Source organism: Pelophylax lessonae (assembly GCF_965119305.1).
Source record: "Pelophylax lessonae genome assembly, chromosome: 6".
Taxonomy (NCBI): Eukaryota; Metazoa; Chordata; class Amphibia; order Anura; family Ranidae; genus Pelophylax; species Pelophylax lessonae.
The window spans coordinates 88,700,748-88,725,540 of NC_138773.1; the positions used below are offsets into that span (position 1 = coordinate 88,700,748).

Here is a 24,793-nt window from a genome sequence, read left to right on the forward strand (position 1 = left end):
TTGATATCAGGATGTTGCATAATGGCTATAGAAAGAGGTTCTAGGGCTAGGGCGAATAAAAGGGGAGAGAGGGGGCAACCCTGTCTAGTGCCCCTTCCAAGAGAGAAAAAAATCTGAGTTGCAGCCTGGGATTTTGATACGGGTTTTAGGATTATAGTAAATGGCTCTGAATCCACATAAAAACTCGTCTTTGAAACCATATCTAGAGAGAATTTTTTCTAAATAGTGCCACGAAACGATATCAAAGGCTTTATGGATGTCCAAGCCCAAGAGTAACACCTTATGGTTGAATTTTTCTGCCTTCCACACAGAAAGATAACGGTGGAGGGGGGGTGTGGGCGTATGAACAAGCCGAGCTTCCCCTTTTGGGTGGAGCTCCGGAGCTTTGTATTCATTTCAGCAGAGTGCAGCCCCAGCATGTGTATTTTGGCCGTGCAGATCTATGTAAGTGAACCTGTACTCAGTACTTTTAAATTTAAAAGTACTATTACTTATGTTGGCTTAGAAAGCCTCTTCTCTGTTTTGGTTTTATTAAGTTGCTGGGGCCTGATTATCTCTGATTTCATGCCTAAAATCTGTCACCTGAACAGTGAGATTGCCCTATCTGCCACTGAGGCAGTCTCATTGGATTCTGTATTGGTAATTGGCAGGACTCTGCTATTAAGTCAAGAAAAGCTAATCCTTGTTAATAAGAGAAACCATTTCAGATAAATGTAGAAATCAGTGTAATGTTGTGTCCTTCAATGAGAAAAGGATTTTATGGTGACTACAAGAGAATCTTTTCTTTTCTTAGGCATCCTCTCAATCAATGCCCTGGTTGGCAGACCTTGTCCAGTCTAGTGAGGGGTCTTTGGATGTGCTACCTGTGCAGTGCCTGTGTGAGTTCCTTCTTCATGACGCTGCTGATGAATCAGGAACAGGTGAAGATGAGGAGGAAAATGAGAGCAAGGAACAAAAAGCTAAAAAACACCAGGTAGGTTGGGCTATTTTGTGCCACTTCACTCTTCACTTCACAAAGTGAAATCTTTAATTCTAGTTTTGTATTCATTACAGTTTTATTATGCTAAAACAATATGCAATTTCACATAGTAGTAGAAGTATCTGAATCTTAAAAGCATCCCTCTATTTATTTAGCCATCTGGGCTCCTGTATACAGACTTGGAAAAAGGTCAGGGTTGGGAACAAATCTGAGCCCTATGCTTTGCACAGTAATATTATGAACTTGCTTGCAGGAGGGGAGAGCAGAGATGTGCCCTAAAGTTTCTCTCGCTGCTCCTTCCTTGTCTATTCACAGGCCCGGTGGGTCCTGGACCAGGCTTTAATACAATTTAGTAGTAATAAACTTTTATCATTTTTAGTTTAACACTTTAAGGACAAAAAAAAAAAAATCCCAGTAAACTATTAAAATTCCTATGCCAACATTTACAGTTTACAGCTTTCAATGCTGCTGGCTCATGCTCTCTCATTGCTGCTTCCCTGAACTTCCTACCTTCACAGGAAAGTGTTAGAAATGTTCTGCATGGTCTCCAGTTAGTCTGTTAGCTCGGAGGAGGGGGTTTAATAGAGGAGTGGCTTACTGTCCAGGCTATGGGGCTGTGTGTTTCAGTTGATGCACACAGTGTAGGGAGACAGCTCTAATCTCTGCATGCAAGAAAGGCTCCATAGAAAGCTGCAGGAGAAAGCTTAAATAAGTTAATTAAAATGAAACTAGTTATAAACAACAATCATTAGGGCCAGGTCTACAAATTGCAAATATGTGCATTAGTTCATTTCAAATATAATCGCTAATGACAAAGATTGGTAATAGCATGGAAGCATCTTAATTTCAAGCTACGGAATTGTTTGCCTTTACCTCTAATCAAAGCAATAGCAATCTTTTGCATGGACAGGATGTGACACATGTTATTGCATTATTGATGTAGCTCTTAGGCCCTGTTCACACTGGCAATAAAAGTAGGCGATTGAGGTGAGCTTTTAAGACTCTTCAAATACCTAGGTAAGCAGGCTGTAATTTATAATATGGACAGTGTACATAGCTTAAAAATGAACCTACATGTTGGATTTGGAAGGCGTTGAAGCATCGCAACACTTTCCATTCAGGTCTAAAGTAGCATTCCATACATGTTCCTGGAAAAAAAAAAAAAAAAAGTGTCTGGGCTATGTTTTTAACACTCCTTAAGTACATTGTGTGAGTATTTTTAATGTGGAAAAATAAAGTGCGCTATCCTTTGTGGGTGTATGATCAAAAGTCACTAAATATGTGAAGAATCCACAGTGACCCAATGGTGCTGTGAATGTGGTTCAACGTGCATATATTGCAATATTATACAAAAATTAATATAATGTCGATGGAAGACAGTTTGTACAGAGAGTTCAAGTCTTATACAGATATATTTGCCATGACCTAAAGCAGTCCTTGTGAATATGAAAAATCAAATGATTAACTGTCCTAAACAATTCCCAATGGTGAGCAGAGAAATTTCAGGTGAAAATCCAATGCAATCAATGACTAAGATAAAAGCCGCTTACCAGCTTGCTGCTGGTAAGCAGCATTATATCACCAGACCTCTCAGTAGATGAGATGTGATCCCTCCCAGTTAATGTTCTCTGGCCGCTGAGTTGTTTGTTTAAACGGCTGACACAAACAGACTGATCAGCTTCTCTGAGCGCAGTCTCAATCTTCCTTCACACACTATTTGCAGCTGGGGTCATCGACACATCAGTTGACTGGCTCAATAGACCATAAGCATGCAGGGGAAGGAGAGAGACACATAGTGCATTACCATTTCAAACAGACGTTTATTAAAAACAAAAGTGCACTTACATCAGATCAAAGATAAAAACGCAGTGCATAATGAGTTAACACGGCCGCCTGCAGTGCCGACCGTGTAAAGTGACAGACACTGGCTTCTCCGTCCGACGCGTTTCCCCTTCTGGCAGGCGTCAATTGGGAATGGAGTGTAGCAGGCGCCGTCACCAATTACACCTATGTGCTATGGGAGGAGAGTTTCTGGCTGGGATACAAGGGCCCCCCTGGGCGCAAAAAACACTGTTTCTGCTTTTCATGATTACAAGGGAGATCTGGATCACAGCCAGTATTCACTAGTGCCTGACATCGAAGTACTAGCACTTAATACTTTGTGTCATTTAGAATAAAAACTTTTACTGTGACGGGACCTCACAAAGGTGAATATTACTTCAAAGAATAAGTGTATGTTATAGATGGTGTTTCTAAACATTAATGATAAAGAAAAATGATTGTATCAAATCTATGAGTGTCACATAAAAATGTGTGAAAAAATGTGAATATAATGTACACACATCCGTCTACGTGTGTATGCAAAATATTTAGAGTTAAAAAAATATATTATTATACCAAATGTTCACAATACATGGGACCTAAAAAGTGATAAAAATAATCTATCCTAATGGTTAATAAAAATTTAAATATTATATGTATTAGAACAATAGTATGAACAAAAATATGTGAACCGATATGAAAATGAATGGGTCAAATTTTCATATATAAATCTGATTAAATTATCTCCTTATCCTAAAGGATTCCCTTCATAAGGGTTTCTCAGGAAAGGAGAAAAAACAAAAAGAAAAAAAAATAAATAGGAAGAAAAACCCCCTCGTGTCAAAACGTCAAGGAATTTGAACCATGCTATGGACTGCACAAATTATTAGGGTTCTGTGTATTTCATCGAAGACTGTATATACACAAATGTCTAAAACCTCACCTATATAAAGATTACTGTACAAAGATATAATCTTTTCATATACACATGATCCTAACCTTACAAGATTAATAGATTAAAAATGATTCTACATAAGAGAAAAATTCAATGATCTTCCACTAGACCCTATGTAATGAGGGTTAATTATATAAACACAACCAACCCCTACCAATTATATATACCAAAAAAAACAAAAAACCCTGATGTTCAGATATATACTGTCCCAAGTATAATGTGCATTAAAAGCACGCTAAATGCGTCCAAAAATACACATTAACTCTATAGGCGTGTTTGTCCAACGTCAGTATTTTTTATCAAGTGTGGACAAGGCCTTTGTACATTCTGAGGCATTAGGATGTGAAGGGTAAGCTTTTCTTTGCCAGACCAGGGAAAATGCTGCTCAAGTTGAAATTCTCACCTGCATGATCCTGGCTGAGTGCCTGATAGTAGATTGATTTTTCATGATTTTTTGAATTTGAAACACCGGGTCAAAATTAGCATGATAACTAACATACACAAGTATAAATATTTGCATGTTTATGCTCATACATATAGCCTGGTTTGTTTCTTAATAATGGAATGCACTGTGCAGTAGCAATTGCATTTGCATGTAAGGGGACTGCCTCTAGTCTCCTACACTGCATTTCATGTTCCATAATAAATAAGGGCTTTACTCAGGTTTCTATAAAGTCCCAGTTACTCAGGGTGATAAACTGTTGTGCCATTAGGCGATCCTTTGTGACTTTTTGCAATCTGTGTAGTGCAAACACAATTTTCAGCCATGCTGTAGTGCAATTACAACAGTGTATTTTTTATCAAATATGTGTTGGTCCATAGCTTCCAGATTCTATCATTCCTTGTCCAACAGACATTAGTTTGCAACTTTTAATCTGGTTTGCTATGGAATAGTCCAGGCAGTTTTTAGACTCTTGGACAATTGTGGCCCCTTTTTAGTGTTTTGGTGCTTTTTCTTTTTTTAAGACAGATGTTTAAACACAAATATGATTTCCTGCAGAGGCAGCAAAAACAGAGGCAACTTCTCAGCCGGCTTCAGGATTTGCTCCTAGGCCCAAAAGCAGATGAGCAAACGACCTGTGAGGTGTTGGACTATTTTCTTAGACGTCTCAGCTCACCTCAGGTTTCTTCTCGAGTCTTGGCAATGAAGGTGAGTGTTGTTTACATTCACTCATTCTTAGTTTGTGTTACAAAGCTATTAGCATATAATTGACCACGTTGAAAATTGTCTAAATCAGCTCACCTATCAATAATTTTGGTTCCCCAGGGCCTCTCCATGGTGCTGACAGCAGGAGCTCTGCAAGATGGAGAAGAAAAGGACCAGCCTATGGATGAAGACTCTGCAGACTCTGAACTGATTCCTGGCTACCAGTGGCTTCTTAGAGATTTGCCAAAACTTCCTCTGTTTGATAGTGTTAAGGGGACTACTGCTGCAGCATTACAGCAGGTATGCACCCTGATGCAAAAGCTTAAAGTGGAGTTCCACCCTATTTTTATACTTACCTCCATCTTCTCGCTCCGGGTCACCTGAAAAACAAATGGATAATCGCATATTTTTTATTTTTTTTACTTACCTCGTAGCGAAGAAAATATACTTACCTTACTTCCTTCTTCCTCCTTCTTCGGCCGCGGCCCGTCGTCACTTCCTGGCTCTGCAATGATTCCTGGGAGCTGGACGTCATAGCTCCCAGGAATCATTGCGCCTGCACCGGCCCCGACGTCAGTTCCGGGTCGCGCGCGTCATCCCCTTCTAAACAGCTTCTGGGCATGCCCAGAAGCTGTGGAGGGATGACGCGCGCGACCCGGAAGTGACGTCGGGGCCGGCGCAGAGCATCGTGGGACCAAAGAAGGCGGAAGAAGACGCCAAAGAGGACGCACTGGCTTCAAGCTGCCCACATCTGAGATGGCAGCGCTGGACAAGACGTTTGCAAGGTAAGTATTTGTCCTAACAGGTAAGTGCAACCCGGGACAGATCAGAGGCTAGCCATTGTGGAATGCACTAGCCCTGACTGTCCCGGGGGTATTAAAAAAAAAAAAAAATCCAGGGTGGAACTCCGCTTTAAAGCAGAACTGAACCCTCCTATTCTTTGCAGTCAAGGAAGCTGCCTTCTTAGCCTCTTTAACGGATCAACTGGCACCCCGAATGGGTACCTCCATTGATAGATGCTCCTAGTGCTTCCCGAGGTCTTCAAGCACTCCACCAGACACCATAACCACCTCAGACCCCACAAACCGCCACAGCTTGGTTGGGGTCTTGCCATCCCCTACTCACCCTGGGCCTACGACAAGGCTCCAGGTTCCCATTGGTGAACCTCTCTTTCCACGGAGAGTGAAGCAGGAACAAGCCCTTACAAGAGCTTAGTGATGATCCAAGGGAGTATGAAGAGCATAGCAATCCCTTGTAGCAGCTTCCCCCAATAAGAGACAGCACTCTAGATTGAGGGTGAAGTATAACTCAAACGGTTTATTCAAACACATGCACAAAGAGATATACACTGTGGTACAATCCCCCTCCCCTTTAGCAGCCAATCCACATACACATATACATCCCATAATAAGTTTATCTTAAGGCAGACAGAACAATGTGAGGTCATTAACATTTAACAATGGAACAGGTAGACTTTTAACACAATACACATTCCCTCTCAAAACAGACAATAGGACAAGCCTGCCAAGGACAGTCTGATTGTCTCCTTCCTTGAAATACATGGAATACACAGTGTAAAGTGGGATTAAATCTTCATAGTTCAGGAGAGATATTGCTGACAAATATTACTGTCCCACTTGAAGAAATCCAAACCAATAAGTATCTGTCTTTTACTCATAGTGACGGTTTGTACCGCCACAGCCTCTGTTTGATCTGCTTTTGCCATGGTGCGGCACATGTGCTAACTTATGATGCCAGTCATTTGACGGCTTGACTGTTCAGTGGAGAGCACGCAAAACTTTGAAACTTGGACAGTTATCATTCACAGCATGCCTGGAATATAACTGTTTTGGGAAACAAATTGATAGCTTTAGTTCTTCTTTAACATAGCCCAACAACCTGTGGGATTCTAAAACTTTTAAAGGACCTCTTGTTTAACATAGTGGGGTATAGTTTGCTCTTTTCCAGTAATACTTCTAGAGGCTCAAATATTAGAGGAGGCAGATGTCTAATATCTAAACCATGTGCAGTCATTGTCTGAGTCTCCTGTTGCCATTACTCCTTCAGGATCATTTGAAGGTTTTTTTTTAGTTATAACTGCCTTTGTTTCATTGTGTTGTCTAAATTATTTTATTTTGTTCTCCCCTCCCCCCAGGCTATTCATATGGAGACTGATTTACGGACCATTAGTGCCTATCTAGTTTACCTTTCCCAACATGCACCGGTAGAAGATCAGGCACTACACAATGAACTTGCCCTGGTGAGTGTCAAGTAGATTTCCAGTGATATTTGTGCCTTTAACATTATTACCCTGTGGATACTAAATATGAACTAGTTGTGACAATAAATAAATGTTTTTTGTATTTTTAAATGTTTAGGAAAGTTTCAATGAAAATAGGGCTTTTATTGATATACATTTTGCTGTCACAAAGGGACATTAAAGGAATCATTGTCTTGGAGCTTACACAGGGCTTCTGTTTACCGCTTCCCATCTGCCCTTCAGCAGTTATACTGCTACAGGGTGGCAGCTGTGCATCAGATAACGTTTATATACGTGATCCTGCAGTTCCGGGTAGGTGGGTGCCGGGTACTCCATGTCCTCCAGCACCTTCCAATCATCAGACAGACAGATGTGCGATCTGCCTATGTAAACAAGCCAAATCGCCATTCTGACAGAGGACAGAGGGAAGGGATGGAGTTTGTGTCCCTGCAAAGCAAGGAAAAAGCACCTCACACAGTTCAGACTAGGGAGGCACACAGTTAACCTCTTGATCGCCCCTGCTGTTCATCCCTTCCCAGCCAGTGTCATTAGTACAGTGACAGTGCATATATTTAGCACTGATCACTGTATTAGTGTCACTGGTTCCCAAAAAGTGTTAAAAGCCTGTGTCAGAATGTTCGCTGCAATATCGCTGTCCCGATATTAGTGTCTGATCGCCTCTATTCTAGTAAAAAATAAATAAAAAATATCCCATAGTTTGTAGACGCTACAACTTTTGCACAAACTGATCAACATATGCTTGTTGGGATTTTTAAATTTAAGAAATTCCATTTTTGTTTACGTTTTTTTTTGGATATGTTTTATAGCAGAAAGTAAAAAAAGGTTTATTTTTGTTTCTATTTTTTATCACAATTGTCTGTCTTTTTTTGTTTATAGTCAAAAAATGATGACATAAAGGACAAAACACCAAAGACGCAAAACACACACAAAAACATGGGCTTTGGGAGGCAATGCCAATACTAGGGCTGTATGCCTCCAGCCCTATTCATAAATGTATATAGGGGGGAGAGGGGGGAATAATGTAGGTAGATGAAGGGTAATATAGGAATCGGCAAATTGGATATAATTAAAAGGATAATGTATAAACCATAATATCATGTAAATATTACTTAAAAAGCCGATATCCCAGAGGTACATAGGGTAAAAGAGGAAGGGGGGGAAGGCGGGACTTTGTATGAGGTGTGTGGAGTTGGTTGGGATATAAATGGTACAATAGCCCAGTGTTTCTCAACCTTTTTCCAGTCGAGGCACACCCCAGAAATTATGGACAGTCTTGAGGCACCCTTTAAAATGATGGTCTTGAGGCACCCCATCCTAAAATGTAAAAACGATTCTAATAGTTTTACATAATGCAGCAACATCCACACACATAGGACACCCAACGTTAGAGGTACAAGTTGGTACTGACTAGTATGCCAATGTTTCTCTTTTTCCTCAGTTTTCTCCATCACTCCTCTAATAGGACCCCAAAACTTATGGAGAGAAGCAGGGGAGAGTCAAACAAGGATGTTAGCAGGTTGGCAGCTAAAGGGTTGTAACGGTGCACAATGAAAACCTGTGACTTTGTGTAATGTAAAAGGCAGGCTTCATCCATCCGCTGCCTTGTATACAAATTTTGGTAAATTTTTGGGGCATTTTGCTGAGGCACCCCTGAAGAAACCTCAAGGCACGTCAGGGTGCCTGGGCACCCTGGTTGAAAAAGGCTGCAATAGCCTATAACCTTAAAAGGTAAAGCTTTAATAAATAAACCTCATATTGACATTACAAATGGCATTAGGGTTAATCAACACCAGAAACATCCCATAGTTGAATCATACATAAACAGTAAGCTATGCATTGTAAAGAAAGTCATAGATGGTGGGCCTATATAATTTCCAAATCAAATGATATAATGATGGTTGTGGGGATTGCATCAAGGGTAGGCTCAATGCGTTTCGTGGACAATTTCCACTTCATCAGGAGCAGATGTATCCCAAGTCAATATTTATGGAATTAATGTGGATAAAATTGTTGTGGATAGTGATCCAGGGCCATGAAGTCTGCGCCAGTAGCTGAAGGAACCCGTAACTGCGGTCCAGGGCGCAGCCATTGGGCACACCAGAGTGACATGTGAATGTCCAAAGTGTTGAATGATGAATAGATTTGAGGTATTCATCTCCCATAATATCTATAACGATATGTGTAATGAATAGTGAATTAATTGGGATGTGCACTGGTGCTACAGTGACAACAAAATATAATATATTAAAGGAGATGGACAAGGATCTATACCAGAATAGGTAGGTAAAAAAAGAGGGTGAAAAGGGAGGTCAAAGGTGGAAAAAAGACTGTGGATAGGTAGTGAAACCATGGCACCAAGAGGAGCAATGGGAAGGTGAGCCCATAAACCAAGTCTGAAGATATCCACTAGTGAGGACATAGGAGTGTAAGGAAAACAAAGGCGTGAATCAAAGGAGGAATGTCATATGGGAGTACCCAATGAAGGCCGCAGCAGAGGTTCCGAGCGTCACGTCCGTGCTCAACAAACGGAGGCATGAGTTGCCACATCCAAGACAAAATGACCGTCCTGAGTAGCGCCGCGGAAGTGCTCCCTTATGTTTGGGCGCGAGAGTGGAGATCACGTGTCAACGCGGTGACGTCACAAATGACGTCAAGCGTACAACACGGAAGGCGTGGTGCCGAGGCACAATGGGAGGCCGCCCAGATACGCCCATTTGGACGCGGGTTATCTGGGAGGCCTCCCATTATGCCTCGGCACCAGTCCTTCCGTGTTGTACGCTTGACATCATTTGTGACGTCACCTCCTCGACACGTGATCTCCACTCTCGGGCCTGTGACGTGAGACACTTTGGTTGGGGGGCTTGTGGAACCCCAATTGCTTTAGGGAGGTTGGGAGACTCCTTGTCCAGCATCCCCAGTCCCTCTTATGTGTAAATAACCCTGTGTCTATAAGGGGCACAGGGTGACCAAAAACCCCAGTCAGGCCAGCTCTGTACTAATCAGACTCTTGATAATGGGTGTGGGGGTTTGTTGTTGTTGAATACCTGCATTCCATTGTTATATTGTTATTATGGGATGGGTATGTTGAGTGGATTGACTAAGGGGGAGGGGTTGTCCCTGAAGTGTTCATCTCCATGTGCTTTGTGTTTGATTAAACAGTTCTTTCTGGTTTCACTCCAAAACTTGTACTGTCTAGTTCTTGGGGTAACTATAGCCAGAATCACGGATCCCGTGTTCCAGAGCTTAGGAAGCAGGTTACTGGCGGAGATACCCAGTCGGTGGTGTCCGGATTCCGTCACATTGGTGGCAAGTGGTGGGATGCTTCCTGCAGTCTGGGACATCCAAACCTCCACCGGGATCCAAGATCGGGATAGCAGACTTTGGTGGCTACAACGGAGATATGGACCTGGCATCAGAGTTCAAGGGGGTGCTGCAGATTTCCCTTTCTGTATACCCCAGGACAATATTTGCGGATCAATACCTGGAGCTCAGGCAGCAGACTCGGGTGGGGCTCTGGCTTGGAGCCCTCCAGCTTGCTGGTATATACCAGGGAAAGTGCTTTCCAACCCCCGGGGAACAGGCCAGTGATCAACGGAAGTTGCGGATGGCATTCCTGGGAGAGCGGCCCCAGGAGCAATGGGTATCCGAGTTGGACAGGCTGGTCCAGCAGGAGATAGAGCTGGACAATCAGTATCGGGCTCTGCAATGGCTCGCAGAGCAGAAATATTTAGGAGAGACATCAGAATGCTCTCCGGAGGGATATGACTTTGGTGGCCCTGGATTACTGTGGGAGAGCCTTACAGATGTGTTTGTGTTTGGTGACGAAGGGGAACCTACCCTTGAGGACCTGCGAGAATACAGAGAGGCTATGCTCCGCCTCACAGGGGTCTCAGAGCTTGAACCTGATCTAGAACACTTGCTAAGGAAAGAACAGCATTTGGAAAGGGCATACAGGAAACTGCTAGGACACGTTCAGCAGCATGCCTATGCGGCGGCAGTGGAAACTCCGGAGATTGCTGTTCCCAAAGCTAAAGTGCTGACAACAGGGCAGAGCTCTGCTAGCCTCTGCCCAGCACCAGTAACATCTTCTGGATTCCACAGAAAGGAGATGGTGAACCTCGATCCCCAGACACCACCAGAGACTGGGGATTTAATAGACTTTTCTATTGAGGAGGAACAACCCGGTGAGACTCCTGCAGAACAGCTCACTTCAGAGCATGGCGCTGTGGACCCCTGCATACAACAATCGGGGGCCCTGAAGGATGTGTGCAAGGTCACCGATGTTTCAATTTACTTCCCAGTGGAAAAGCTGGAAGCTGGGCAGAACGCTACTGGCCTCTGCCCACAACAGTCTCTCCTTGGTTGGAGAGACAGTACAGACTGGGGGTACTGTGAAGACCCACCGATGGCAGGTGGAGATGGGACCGAGGTCTCTCTACCGGCCCTACAGGGAGGCTGGGCAGCCGGCCCAGGTCCCCAGCTACAGGAGTGTACCTTCCAGGGACAGGAGACAACTAATCCTTCTCCCTAACCACAGGGAGACAACAGACCTGACCCCAATGGTGCAGATGGGACCACGGTCTCTGCACCAGACCTACAGGGATGCTGGACGGCCCGTCCAGATCCCCAACCTACCCCGCAGGAATACCAGGAGGAGGAGGTAAGCGGTCCCTCCTCTCTACAGCAGACCCCCAACCAGGTTCTGGGGGTAGTATTCGCCAACCCCAACCCAGCAGAAGGGCTGGCAACAGAGCAGAGCGCTGCTGGCCTCTGCCCCCAACTAATAGAAGATGGATTCCCTGTGGTAGTGGATGAGACTTTGGTTCCCACTTACACAACCCCAGAAAAAGGTCTGGCATTGGGACAGGAGGATGTCAGCCTTGTTGTGCAATCACTGGGGGATTTTCATACAGAAAAAGTATTTGAGACTACTGTCTCCACCTGTGTACCCCAGGGATGCTGGGCAGTCGGCCCAGATCCCCAACAGCATGATGGAGTGATCCCAGTCACCCTGTCTTCTCTCCAGCGGCTAAATGGACTCCAGGGAGAAGGACCAGTCCACACTTCTCCACAGCAGGGGTTATGTTCTACAAGAGAGGCAGAGGTTGGCTGGGTGAGTAACGATCTGTTCCGGACAATCTGTTGGGGTACTGTGTGGGATCTCCTTCTATGTTAGTCTCTTGCCGAAAGGGGAGATATGTGACGTGAGACACTTTGGTTGGGGGGCTTGTGGAACCCCAATTGCTTTAGGGAGGTTGGGAGACTCCTTGTCCAGCATCCCCAGTCCCTCTTATGTGTAAATCACCCTGTGTCTATAAGGGGCACAGGGTGACCCAAAACCCCAGTCAGGCCAGCTCTGTACTAATCAGACTCTTGCTAGTGGGTGTGGGGGTTTGTTGTTGTTGAATACCTGCATTCCATTGTTATATTGTTATTATGGGATGGGTATGTTGAGTGGATTGACTAAGGGGGAGGGGTTGTCCCTGAAGTGTTCATCTCCATGTGCTTTGTGTTTGATTAAACAGTTTGATTCTGGATGACTCCAAAGCTTGTACTGTTGAGTTCTTGGGGTAACTATAGCCAGAATCACGGATCCCGTGTTCCAGAGCTTAGGAAGCAGGTTACTGTCGGAGATACCCAGTCGGTGGTGTCCGGATTCCGTCACAGGGCCCAAACATAAGGGAGGACTTCTGCGCCGCTACCCAGAATGGTCATTTTTTTAACAGAAACGTTTTTATTAATTTCAAGAGCAATTTACAAACAAAGTTAAAGTTCTGTGTTTACAGTGGACAATATTATAAACAAGCAAAAAGGCAAGGTACAACATACGCAAACAGTAACAAAAGATCACCCGCACAGGCAACAGAGGTACAATACAGTTGGGAGAACTCCCTACACCCCCCTAGCCAGGGTCATCTACCCCAGAGGAGCCATCAGCCAGTAGCAACGCCAGCTATAGGGACACAAAGCGAAGGATGACACCACCCACAAAAGAGACCATAAAACTGAGAGAGAAAGAACCCAAAACAAAAAAAAAAAGGGGGAAAGAGAGGGAGAAGGAGGGGAGGGGGGAAGGGCCCCCATAGGGAGCCGAGCACAGCAAAGCAGGAGGGAGGAGGCTAAGGGAGAACAGACGGAGGAGAGAGTGGAAGAGGGTAAAGGTCTCATCACAGCCCTGTGTTGGGCCACCCACAAACTCCACACCTTGTCAAATTTCTGAGGACAACCTCTGCTCATGTAGGTGAGTTTATAGAGCAGCAAAACTGAGTCACCCACGGTCCTCCACCTAGACCAGGCATGTCCAACCTGCGGCCCGGGGGCCGCAGGCAATGCGGCCCACTGCCCCCTGACAATTTTTTTTTTTTTTTGATGATGAAGAAGGAAGCGGGTCGGGGGCACGGCCACAGCGGCTTCCAACTAACTGTAGGCAGATGCTGCCTCGGAAGGGATCATTCTCTAGTTGTGTTAAACTAGAGCTGGGGGGGGGGGGGCGGCAGCGTGGGACAAAAGGTTGGACACCCATGACCTAGACAGTAGGTGAGGATCAGCCGATTTCCAGAGTAACAATATTGTTTTCCGGGCATAGAACATAAGATAAAATATAAAAAGCTGCATGTGCCTCCGAAGAGAGACCAAATCGCAAAAATCCAGTAATGAGACTCTGGGATCAAGGACCATGCCAAGAACCCCCAAACCCTCAAGTTCACCAACCACCTCCCACCAGAACCTTTGAGCAATAGGGCAGGACCACACCATATGGAAAAAGGTACCAATTTGTCCACAACCCTGGGGGCATGCATCCGATCTACCAGGGTAAATCTTGGCCACTCGCTGGGGGTATAGTAGGCCCTATGCAGGAATTTGAGTTGAATGAAGCGATCCCTGGCCGAAATCATCCCAGATACATAACCACCCAGCCCCTTCTACCAGGCCTCCTCATCTAGGGACGGGAATGTCCTCCTTCCAGAGGGCATAGAGGCGGGGGCTTGCCCCGTCCACATTACAAGTTATCCTAAGGTACACCGAAGACAGGATACAGTCAGCGCGTCTAGTAGACAGGAACCGCTCCACCGTGTTGGGGGCTAGCGTGATAGCCCGCGGGTATTGGGTCTGCAAGGCATGCTTCAGCTGCAGGTAGCGAAACAGCATGGAGGAGGGCAGAGCATAGGAAGAGCAAAGCGTCGGAAACGGGAGGAGCACACCCGCAGGCATCACCTGTTGTAGTCTAGTAATCCCGAACCGGTGCCACAGACCCGGGTCCGGAATGGACTGGAGGTGCCGCAGCCTGGGGTTCCCCCAAAGTGGGGTATGTGGGGAGACCGTGTTGGGGTCGTTGACCACAGCCGACATCTGTCCCCACACCCTGACTGTTGTCCGCATAGGTACAGTCAGCTGTTGGTGCACCCCAGGGCCGTGGTATACCAGGTGACCAAGGGCAGTGTAAGAGCCCATAATTGCCGCCTCCAGACTCACCGCCGGGTTTTTCCGGGGCTGTGCGAACCACCACCTCACCATGACCAACACCGCCGCCCAGTAATAATAGTGAAAGTTGGGTAATGCCAGCCCACCCATGGACAACGGGAGTTGCAGGGTAGCCTTCGCAACCCTGGGGACAGCCCCCGCCCAAACAAACTCTATCACCACTTTATCCAGCTGCCAGAAAAAGGCACTCGGTATAGGCACGGAAGGCATAGAGAAATTTAGGGAGAAGAATCATTTTAAGCAAATTAATCCTTTCCACTGGCGTCAAAGGCAACGATCGCCAAGTCTGACAGCGGAGCTGCAATTGCTGCAAAATAGGAGTGACATTGTCATCCAAGTATCTAGCAACATCCCGCTGTATTTCAATACCCAAGTAGCGAAATTTCGTAACCCACTGTAGAGGCAGAGCGGGGGGAGGAGGGAGGGGGAACTGCCGATAATGAAAACAGTAGGGATTTATCCCAGTTGATGCGGATCCCAGAGAACGAGCCTAAAATCTGCAATGCCAAATCCAGGAATCCCGCTGCATCCGGGAGATAGAGAAGGGCATCGTCAGCGTACAGTGAAATCCGTTCAATCAATGGGCCCACCTGCAGCCCCCCCAGAGCGGGTGTCGACCGTAAGATGATAGCCAGGGGCTCCACCGCCAGGGCAAAGAGTCCCGGGGACAGCGGACAGCCCTGCCTAGTCCCCCTATGTAGTGAAAATGGTGGGGAGAGGGAGCTATTGGTGCGGACCTAGCCCGTGAGGCCGCATAGAGCAGTCTCAACCAGGAAATAAATTCGGGCCAATGCCAAAGCGACGTAGGACTTCCCAAAGATAACCCCACTCGACATAATCAAAGGCCTTCTCTGCGTCCAGAGAGGCCACCACCCCACCCAAGCCCGATATCACTGCATGAGAAACGTGGGTATGAATTTGACGTATGTTAATGTCCGTCCCCTTGCCCGGCATAAAACCTGTTTGGTCCCCATGGATCAGCGATAGAATAACCGAGTTCAAGCGTCGCGCCAGGACCTTCGCCAGAATTTTGGCATCCACATTGAGGAGGGAAATCGGCCTATACGTCGCACAACGTTCCTGATCCTTCTTAGGTTTAGGTATAACAACAATTACTGCCTCTGACATAGAACAGGGTAAGCTATTCGTATCCAAGGCACCCTGCAGCAGGGAATGAAGGCGCAAGGCCACCAAGTCCAAGTTGGACTTGTAAAACTCCACCGGTAGCCCTTGTAAAACTCCACCGGGGGCCTTACCAGATTGTAGAGCCGCAATAGCCTTGGATAGTTCCTCGAGGAAAATTGGGCTATCTAATTTGTCCCTACCTGCCTCTGACAGTTGCGGAAATTCCAGATCATCGAGGTAGGCCATGAGGCGCTCCAGGGGGTAAACCACCCGAGAGCAATAAAGTTCCTCATAATAACTCGCAAATTGGGCATTGATGGCAGAGGGGTCCGATAGCCACAGGAGAAAGGCCACGAATCATAACAAGCAGGGCCCAGCCAGGCACAGCTAAGTACAGGGATCCCCGATCCTACGGGAAGAGGACACCCCCCAAAACTCCAAAAGGAAAAATGTAGCATCCATAGCACAGGCAACACATAGAGGGACTCACGGACGTGGAGATAGTGCCCGGGGAAGTGTCTCCAACCAGTGCATAGTGTCCTCCAGGGAAGTGAAGAATCTCACCGTTTCGCCATCTTGAACTCGCAGCCGGGCAGGAAACAACATACTGTACTTAATATTGCGGTTGCAAAGTTGCAGTTTGACATGGTCAAAAGACCGCCGAAGACGCTGAGTGTCTATGGAGTCATCCGGAAAGACCATGATCTTCGCGGCCTCATGTCGCAGGACATCCAGCTTCCGCGCCTCTCGAAGCACCAAGTGGGGAGAATTTATTTTATTTGGGTACAGTGTCTCACGACTGGGCAATGGGCCGTTAAAGTAACGTAGTGCTGTATCACAAAAAATGGCCTGGTCACGAAGGGGGGTAAATCTTCCGGGAGGTCAAGCAGTTAATTACACCTGGCATCTAAACTCTGAGTCCATGCATGGCAAACAGGTGTTTCTTAATCTTTGTGACACCAAATTGCCAAGTACCTCATAGATATGCAATGCCTAGAGGTTGCTTTGGGTTACTATGTTGTATTTTGCACATGATACACTCTCTTGCTTTAAAAAAGGCAGTAAGAAATCATCCTCCTTTTATGGACTGTGCTGTTGCCAGCGACATCCAGGTTTACCTTTTTATTGTCAACAGAATGCAAATATACTCACCCACTTACCGACCGCCTAAAGACTATATACGTTGCTCGTTTAAAGCTAAATACTGGGGTTATGGCAGCAGATAGCTGCCATAACCCCGGTATTTATTTAAACTGCAGGCGGTCGGCTTTCAGATAAGGGTGGTCCCAGTGGCGGATTCGCCGCGGGATCACCCTTACAATGCGGCGGAAGAGGTGCCACCCCCTCCTGCCGCGTCCCGGCTGCTTTCCCCGCTTACCAGGGCCCGCCGGCAGCGGGGAAAACGATCCGGTCCCGGATCCTCTCAGACAGGAAGTCAAGTGAGGGCAAGCTGGCCCTCATTCGACTCTATGTTCTTGGAGGACCAGAGCGATGTCAAACGTTGCCTAGCAACAGGTTTAAAGGCTCTTTTTTATTTTTTTTTTATTTTTTAGTGTACTTGTGAGGTCTGAGGTCTTTTTGACCCCAGATCTCACAATAAAGAGGTACTGTCATGCCTATATCTATTACAAGGAATGTTGTCATTCCTTGTAATAGGAATAAAAATTATCATTTTTTTTTTTTAAACTGTGCAAAAATAAATAAAATAGGAAGAAAAAAAATTAAAGCGCCCTTTCCCGTTAGCTCGTGCGCAGAAGCAAACCCATACGTAAGCCCCGCCCACATATGTAAACGGTGTTCAAACCACACATGTGAGGTATCGCCGCGATCGTTAAGCGAGAGCAATAATTTTTGCCCTAGACCTCCTCTGTAACTCTAAGCTGGTAATCTGTAGACATTTTATAAAATGTCGCCTATGGCGATTTTTAAGTACCAAAGTTTGTCGCCATTCCGCGAGCATGCGCAATTCTGAAGCATGACATGTTGTGTATCTGTTTTCTCGGTGTAACATTATCTTACACATTGTGGAAAAAAATTGGGCTAACTTTACTGTTTTTTCTTATTTTTTAATTTAAAAAAAAGTGATTTTTTTCCAAAAAAATTGCGTTTGGAAGACCGCTGTGCAAATACGGTGTGACGAAAAATATTGCAACAATCTCCATTTTATTCTCTAGGGTCTCTGCTAAAAAAAAAAAATATAAAGTTTGAGGGTTCCAATTAGTTTTCTAGCAAAAAAAAAGGTTTTAGCTTGTAAGCACCAATTGTCAAAAACAGGCCTGGTCTTAAAGTGGGTTAAGTTATTTACAGGTCTATTCTGCTATATCTGATATGTACTGTATATTATACATCCCTGAATTGTTTAGATTTATATTTAGTCTGTTGTGAGCACACATGTAATAGGTTTAGATTTTGTTTTGTAGGATGTGGCTCGTCTCACAGTGGAACGATCTACCATAATGAGTCATCTCTTCTCCAAGCTGTCCTATTGCACTGAGTCTAATGCTGTTCTGTCTGCGTTGCTTTCCATCTTCTCACGCTATGTCAGACGAATGCGGAAGAGCAAAGATGGTGATGAGGTGTACAGCTGGGTATGTTTGTTACCATGTGTTTGTTGTTTGATGTATACAAAGTTTAAATTTAGCCATTGGTAAGGTAGTGCGGGAATATATCCCAAGAAGGCTGACCTTTTCTTTATTGTACATCGTAGGACACAGACAAGTTATTAATCATTACTACATGAGTTATGCTACCATTTTTGGGTGAATAGACACTTGTTAAAAAAAAAAAGGCTAGAATTTCTGTCCAGGCATAACTCCTCTCAGCTTGGCTAAGCCTCAGTTTTGTGCTAGTGTCTGAAGGTAGGGCCAGACTGGGAATAAAATTAAGCACTGGAAATAATTTCATACCAGCCCCATAGCATTATTATACCGACTCAATAGCATAACACCATTATTTTCTTGTTCATAATAGGGAAAACCATGAGTTTTAAAGCACATTTGAAGAGTGTATTGTATATATAGATAAGACAGACCTGAAAGCACAGAGGGCTTTATATATAAAAGGGCAAACTTCTTTCCAGGCTCCCTCTCAGAGACTGCAGACACGATAAAAGACAAGAGATGGTCAGAGGCTGCTGACATGTTACAGGAGCTGGTCAGAGGCTACAGACATGTTACGGGAGCTGGTCAGAGGCTACAGACATGTTACAGGAGCTGGTCAGAGGCTATAGACATGTTACAGGAGCTGGTCAGAGGCTAGAGACATGTTACAGGAGCTGGTCAGAGGCTACAGACATGTTACAGGAGCTGGTCAGAGGCTACAGACATGTTACAGGAGCTGGTCAGAGGCTACAGACATGTTACAGGAGCTGGTAAGAGGCTGCGGACACAGTACAGGAGATGTCAGAGACCACAGACAGGATACAGGAGATGGTCAGAAGTTGCAGACATGGTACCGGAAATGTCATGGGCTGCGGACATGGTACAGGAAATGTCATGGGCTGCGGACATGGTACAGGAAATGTCATGGGCTGCGGACATGGTACAGGAGGTGTCATGAGCTGCTGCGGACATGGTACAGGAGATGTCATGGGCTGCGGACATGGTACAGGAGATGTCATGGGCTGCGGACATGGTACAGGAGATGTCATGGGCTGCGGACATGGTACAGGAGATGTCATGGGCTGCGGACATGGTACAGGAGATGTCATGGGCTGCGGACATGGTACAGGAGATGTCATGGGCTGCGGACATGGTACAGGAGATGTCATGGGCTGCGGACATGGTACAGGAGATGATCAGAGGTTGTGGACATGGTACGGGAGATGATCAGAGGTTGTGGACATGGTACAGGCGCCTGAGGAGAGGGGGGCAACTAGAACATGTGAAAACCCTGAATACTGGGGGAGCTACACTCAGATTGAAATTCAGCTGTTCCCTGCTGAACTAGACAAATCTTAATCTATGTGTATGTAGCCAGCTTTACCTTATTCCTTGCTTTTGTAGGCTTCCTCCAGTGCTGTAACTTGTCCCCTTCAGCTTATATGTAGAGTACTGGCTGTGGTCACACTCCAGCATCCCCATCATACTATACAGGGTTAATGTCCCTGCATTGTATGTGATGATGTCAGGACTTTGTGTTGAGGAAGAGAGCACTGGAGCTGGCTGCAACATGGAATAAGTTAAAGAGGCGTTTCTCCCCCCCCCCCCCCTCCCCACATCAACTTTGCAAGGGTGGACTTTTTTTTATATACTTTCCTGGGGTTGGCCCTGTTAGGTAATTACATTCATTTCTGTTTATACTTAGATTTTCTAAAAGGTTAGGAATTTGCTTAGACATCTGAGGTGATACATAGATGTATTCCATATACATACTATAACTTATTATAAAAGGTGTGTGTGTGTGGAATACCCCTCCCCCCCACTTCCTCCCTCTCCCCCCCCCTCTCTCCACCTCCCCCCCCCCCCACCTCCCTTCCTCCTTCTCTCTAGTGGCCAAAATGCAGTATATTTTTCTAAAAAACTTCAATCCAAAATAATGCTGCATTTTGGCCATTAGAATGAACTGCAACCATAGGCAATAATTATATCCATATAGTCATGAAGATGAGGAGCTGTGTCTGTCAATGAAGTGAATGAACGAAAGAGAAAATGGGATTTTGACTTACCGTAATATCCATTTCACCGATGTCCATTGACGGACACAGCACCCACCCTTCTCTGGAGTTTGTTTTTTTTCTTTTGACACTGCTTGTAACAAAACTGAATACTTATAGCAGAGAGAGGGAATATACCCCCTGAGACTGCCCCATAGGCGTAGTCAAGTTTTTGTCTGCCTAGTGTCTTACTCCTGTAAGGGCCAGTATAACCCATATAGTCATGAAGATGAGGAGCTGTGTTCGTCAATGAACATCAGAGAAATGGATTTTACAGTAGGTCAAAAATCCAATTTTTCCATCACTGCCTTAAACCTCTTGGGCATGGAGTTCACTAGAGCTTCACAGGTTGCCACTGGAGTCCTCTTCCACTCCTCCAGTCAAAAATCCAATTTGTCATCCCTCAGGGTCGACTCATAAGGGATCGGAGCCCTTCGGGGGCCTCCTCTGGAGGATCCAAGTGAACTTGATCTGGCAAGCCCAGAGCAGGCTTATCCAGACCCGCGGACAAGGCCCCTTCAGCATGAAGGTGTGTCCCTTATCTGGGGTGGGGGAACGTCTTCGCTGGTTCCTGGACCCGTGGACTTCCATAGTACAAGTCAGGTGGGTCCACAAGGTCATTCCGTCCGACCTTTTACTTTAAAGGGTGATGGTCCCGATTTCAACTTCGGAATGTTTTCAGGGGTTTTACGCAACCCTGTTTACCGTCCCCAGGAATCAAGGCAATTCTGGACCTTAAGGCGCTGAACTGCTTTGTGTGTGTGCAGAAGTTCAGGATGAAGTCCGTGGTGGCTTCCCAGCATCAGGGGAATTTTTCTTGCCTCCATGGACACCAAGGACGTTTACTTTGACATTCCAATATGTGTCGGTCTCCAGCGCTTCCTCCGCTTTGCTTTACCAGTTTATGGCGTTACCCTTTGGTCTCGCTTCTGCTCCTCGGGTCTTCACGAAAGGGTTGGCCCTGGGGCTAGCATTGTTGTGCCAATAGTGGATCGCGTTACTGGGCTAATTAGACGACCTCCTTCTGCAAGCGGATCTCCTACTGCTCTAGTGAAAATCACCATTTGAGCTTGAGGGTGTTTGGCTGGATTCTGAATTCTCAGAAGTCTGCTCTGGTTCCATCCACAAAGCTGGAATATTTGGGTCTGAGTCTGGACTCGGCCTTAGCCAGAGTGCTCCTTCCTCTGGACAAACTCCAGAAACTGCAGGCTGTAATTTGTCTACTGGTGTTCAGCAGATTGTAATCCTTCCGGACTTGCAGGCTTGTGCTAGTCCTGATGGTGTCTACCTTGATGCTGTTCCATTTGCACAGTTCCATACGAGGTCCCTGCAAGGGAGATTCTTGCCAAATGGGACAGGAATCTGCAGTCTCTGGACAATCCAATCCGGCTGGGCTGGGGAACAAAGGAGTTACTGATACGGTGGTCTAGTTCTTCGGTGCTTCGTCTGGGAAAATCCTTCCTACCCTTTTACTGGACAGTGGTCACCACGAATGCCAGCCTGTCCAGCTGGGGCGGTGTCCTCAGCAAAATTTCTGCTCAGGGGGTCTGGACAGATGCAGGAAGAGTCCAGACTACCTACCGATCAATGTCTTGGTACTCCGAGCGATCAGACTGTGCCTGGAACATTAGACAGATCGTCTTCAGGGATGTCCAGTGCACATTCAATCAGACAATGCTACGGCCGTGGCTTATGTCAATCACTAGGGGGGCACAAGAAGTGTCCTGGTGGCTTTGGAGGTATCCGGAATTCAAAGGTGAGCAGAACAGTTCGTCCAACCCTCACTGCCATACACATTCCCAGGGTGGAAACTGGCAGGCAGATTACCTCAGTTGGCAGACGTTGGACCAAGGGGAGTGGTTCCTTCATCTGGAGGTTTCATCATTTGTGTCTCCAGTGGGGCATCCCTGAGGGGGATCTGTTGTTCTCCCCTGCTCAACAGAAATGTGCAGAGGTTTGTGGCTCGTTCACAGGATCCCCTGGTGGACGCCACGGAAGCGCTGGTGGCCCTGTGGGGGATAGTATCATCTGGTTTATGCCTTCCCTCCTCTCAAGCTTCTGCCAAGACTTCTTTGCAGAATCGGGGCAGAAGGGATTCCAGTCATCTTAGTGGCCCGGACTGGCCTTCCCGGGCTTGGTCTGTGAATCTGGTCCAGCTGGTTGCCGACGTTCCTTGGAAGCTTCCTCTCAGGTAAGATCTGCTGTTCCGAGGACTAATCTTCCATCCTGCTTTACAGTCACTGGCCTTGATGGCTTGGCTGTTAAAGTGTCAGGTACTGAAGGATAGAGGTTTGTCTGAGTCTGTGATTCCAGCGCTGTTAAAAGCTAGGAAATCTACTTCTAGGAAGATCTACCATCGTACGTGGAAGACGCACATTGCGTGGTGTCAGTCTCTTGGGGTTCATCCTCGCTCTTTTTTTCAGTGGCTCGGATTTTGACCTTCCTTCAACGGGGTGTGGAGCAGAAACTGGCCTTGAGTACTTTCAAGGGTCAGGTGTCGGCCTTATCCTTCTTTCAATGGACCATTTCCAGGTGGATCAGACAGACCGTGATTCAGGCCTATTCCATCAAGGGTCAGGTTCTTCCTTTCCCTATCAAGGTGCACTCTACTCGGGCGGTCAGTGCCTCCTGGTCTTTCCGCCATCAGGCGTCAGTGATGCAGGTTTGCAAGGCAGCCACCTGGTCGACGGTGCTCACTTTCACAAAGTTCTAAAAAGTGGATATGTTGGCATCTGCAGATACTTACTGTGGCCGCAAAGTTTTGTAGGCCGCTGTTTAGAGGACCTGGTCCTCTTTTGAGGTTGTGTTGTTTTTTCAGGTTAGCTACAGTTGTTTTGATTGAGCTCCTGTTTGGCTATAGTTAGGCTTGGGAATTTATTTTTCGCTGTTCCCACCCCTCGTGTTTAACACTGCTTTGGGACGTCCCAACGATTAAGATGATCAGGAGCTGTGTCCGTCAATGAACGAAAGAGAAAAGGGAATTTTTGACTTCATGTAAAATCAATTTCTCTGATGTTCATTGACGGACACAGCAACCACCCCTCTGTGGAGTTTTAATTCTTCTGACACTGCTTGTAACAAAACTGAGTACCTATAGCAGAGAGCGGGAGTATACCCCCTGGCACTGCCCATAGGCTTAGCCAGACTTTTTTTCTGCCTAGTGTCCTACTCCTGTAGGGGGCATTATAACCCAGTGGTTAAAAAGATCAGGAGCTGTGTCTGTCAATGAACATCAGAGAAATGGATTTTACGGTAAGTCAAAAAATCCTATTTTTTTGTTTGTTTATAAATATCAAACATGTTATATATACCTGCTCTGTGCAGTGGTTTTGCACAGAGTAGTCCAGTTCCTCCTCTTTTTAGGTCCTGGCCCCTCCCTCCTGCCGAGTGCCCCCACAGCAAGCAGCTTGCTATGGGGGCAACCGAGCGCTGCCCTGTGTGTCCATTCAGACACGGTGCTGCTGCTCGGCCTGCTTCTATCTATCCTCAATGGCTCAATGACTTTAACAGCAGCAGGAGCCAATGGTGCCTGCTGCTGTGCCTCAGCCAATCAAGAGGGAGAATTCCGGACAACCGAGGCTCTCGTGCAACATCAGTGGATTGAGATGAGACTCAGGTAAGTATTAGGGCAGCTAAGGGGGGTTGCTACACAAAGGTTTTTTTTTTTTCCCTAATGCATATAATGTATTAATATGATAAATCACCTGCCTTTACACCACTTTAAGCTTTTTAGTTTAATTAGTGATTAAACAGCCTTTTTATTCCTATCCGTTAAAACAGCCTTTTATTCCTATCCATTTTTCTTCCCCCTTAAAAGTGTGTTTGCTTGCAGTCTTGGGGGGAACCTTAATCGTAAAGTGAATGATGTGTCTACTATTGTGGTGTTCTTACAATTGGCATTACAGAGGTGTGAGCCTGGGGCTGGATTGCAAAAAACACACACACTGGTTCAAATGTTGTATAGAAAATTGTTTCTAAAATAAAAAGCAAATAAAAAATGCATGACATCTATGATTGATTCAGCTACGGCCAAACCAACAATCCTGGCCAAGAGTATAGTCCTATTTCTCAGTAAGACATGTATTCCTGCTAGATAAAGTGTGGATAATTGCTCATGGTGTTTGTGGTATATGTTTTTTTACAGTCTGAGTCTCAGGATCAAGTTTTCTTGCGTTGGGTTACTGGGGAGACTGCAACGATGCACATCCTGGTTGTTCATGCCATGGTCATTCTTCTGACGCTTGGACCTCCTCGAGGTAGAATTTGCTAATAAAGTACCAAATCCAGTTACTATATGGTGCAAAAGCCTTATAATATATATATATATATATATATGTATATATATATAA

General features: G+C 45.8%; 1 protein-coding gene across 1 annotated transcript in view; it reads left to right on the top strand.

Annotated features, from left to right (window-relative positions):
- The window catches only part of INTS1 (integrator complex subunit 1), a 385,650-nt gene that overhangs the window by 112,118 nt on the left and 248,739 nt on the right, over positions 1-24,793 (top strand). Inside the window, exons 21-26 of the mRNA XM_082260644.1 lie at positions 794-973; positions 4,756-4,905; positions 5,023-5,202; positions 7,058-7,162; positions 18,211-18,378; positions 24,589-24,700. Coding sequence (XP_082116770.1) covers positions 794-973; positions 4,756-4,905; positions 5,023-5,202; positions 7,058-7,162; positions 18,211-18,378; positions 24,589-24,700 — 895 coding nt within the window. The remainder of the gene's footprint in view (positions 1-793; positions 974-4,755; positions 4,906-5,022; positions 5,203-7,057; positions 7,163-18,210; positions 18,379-24,588; positions 24,701-24,793) is intronic.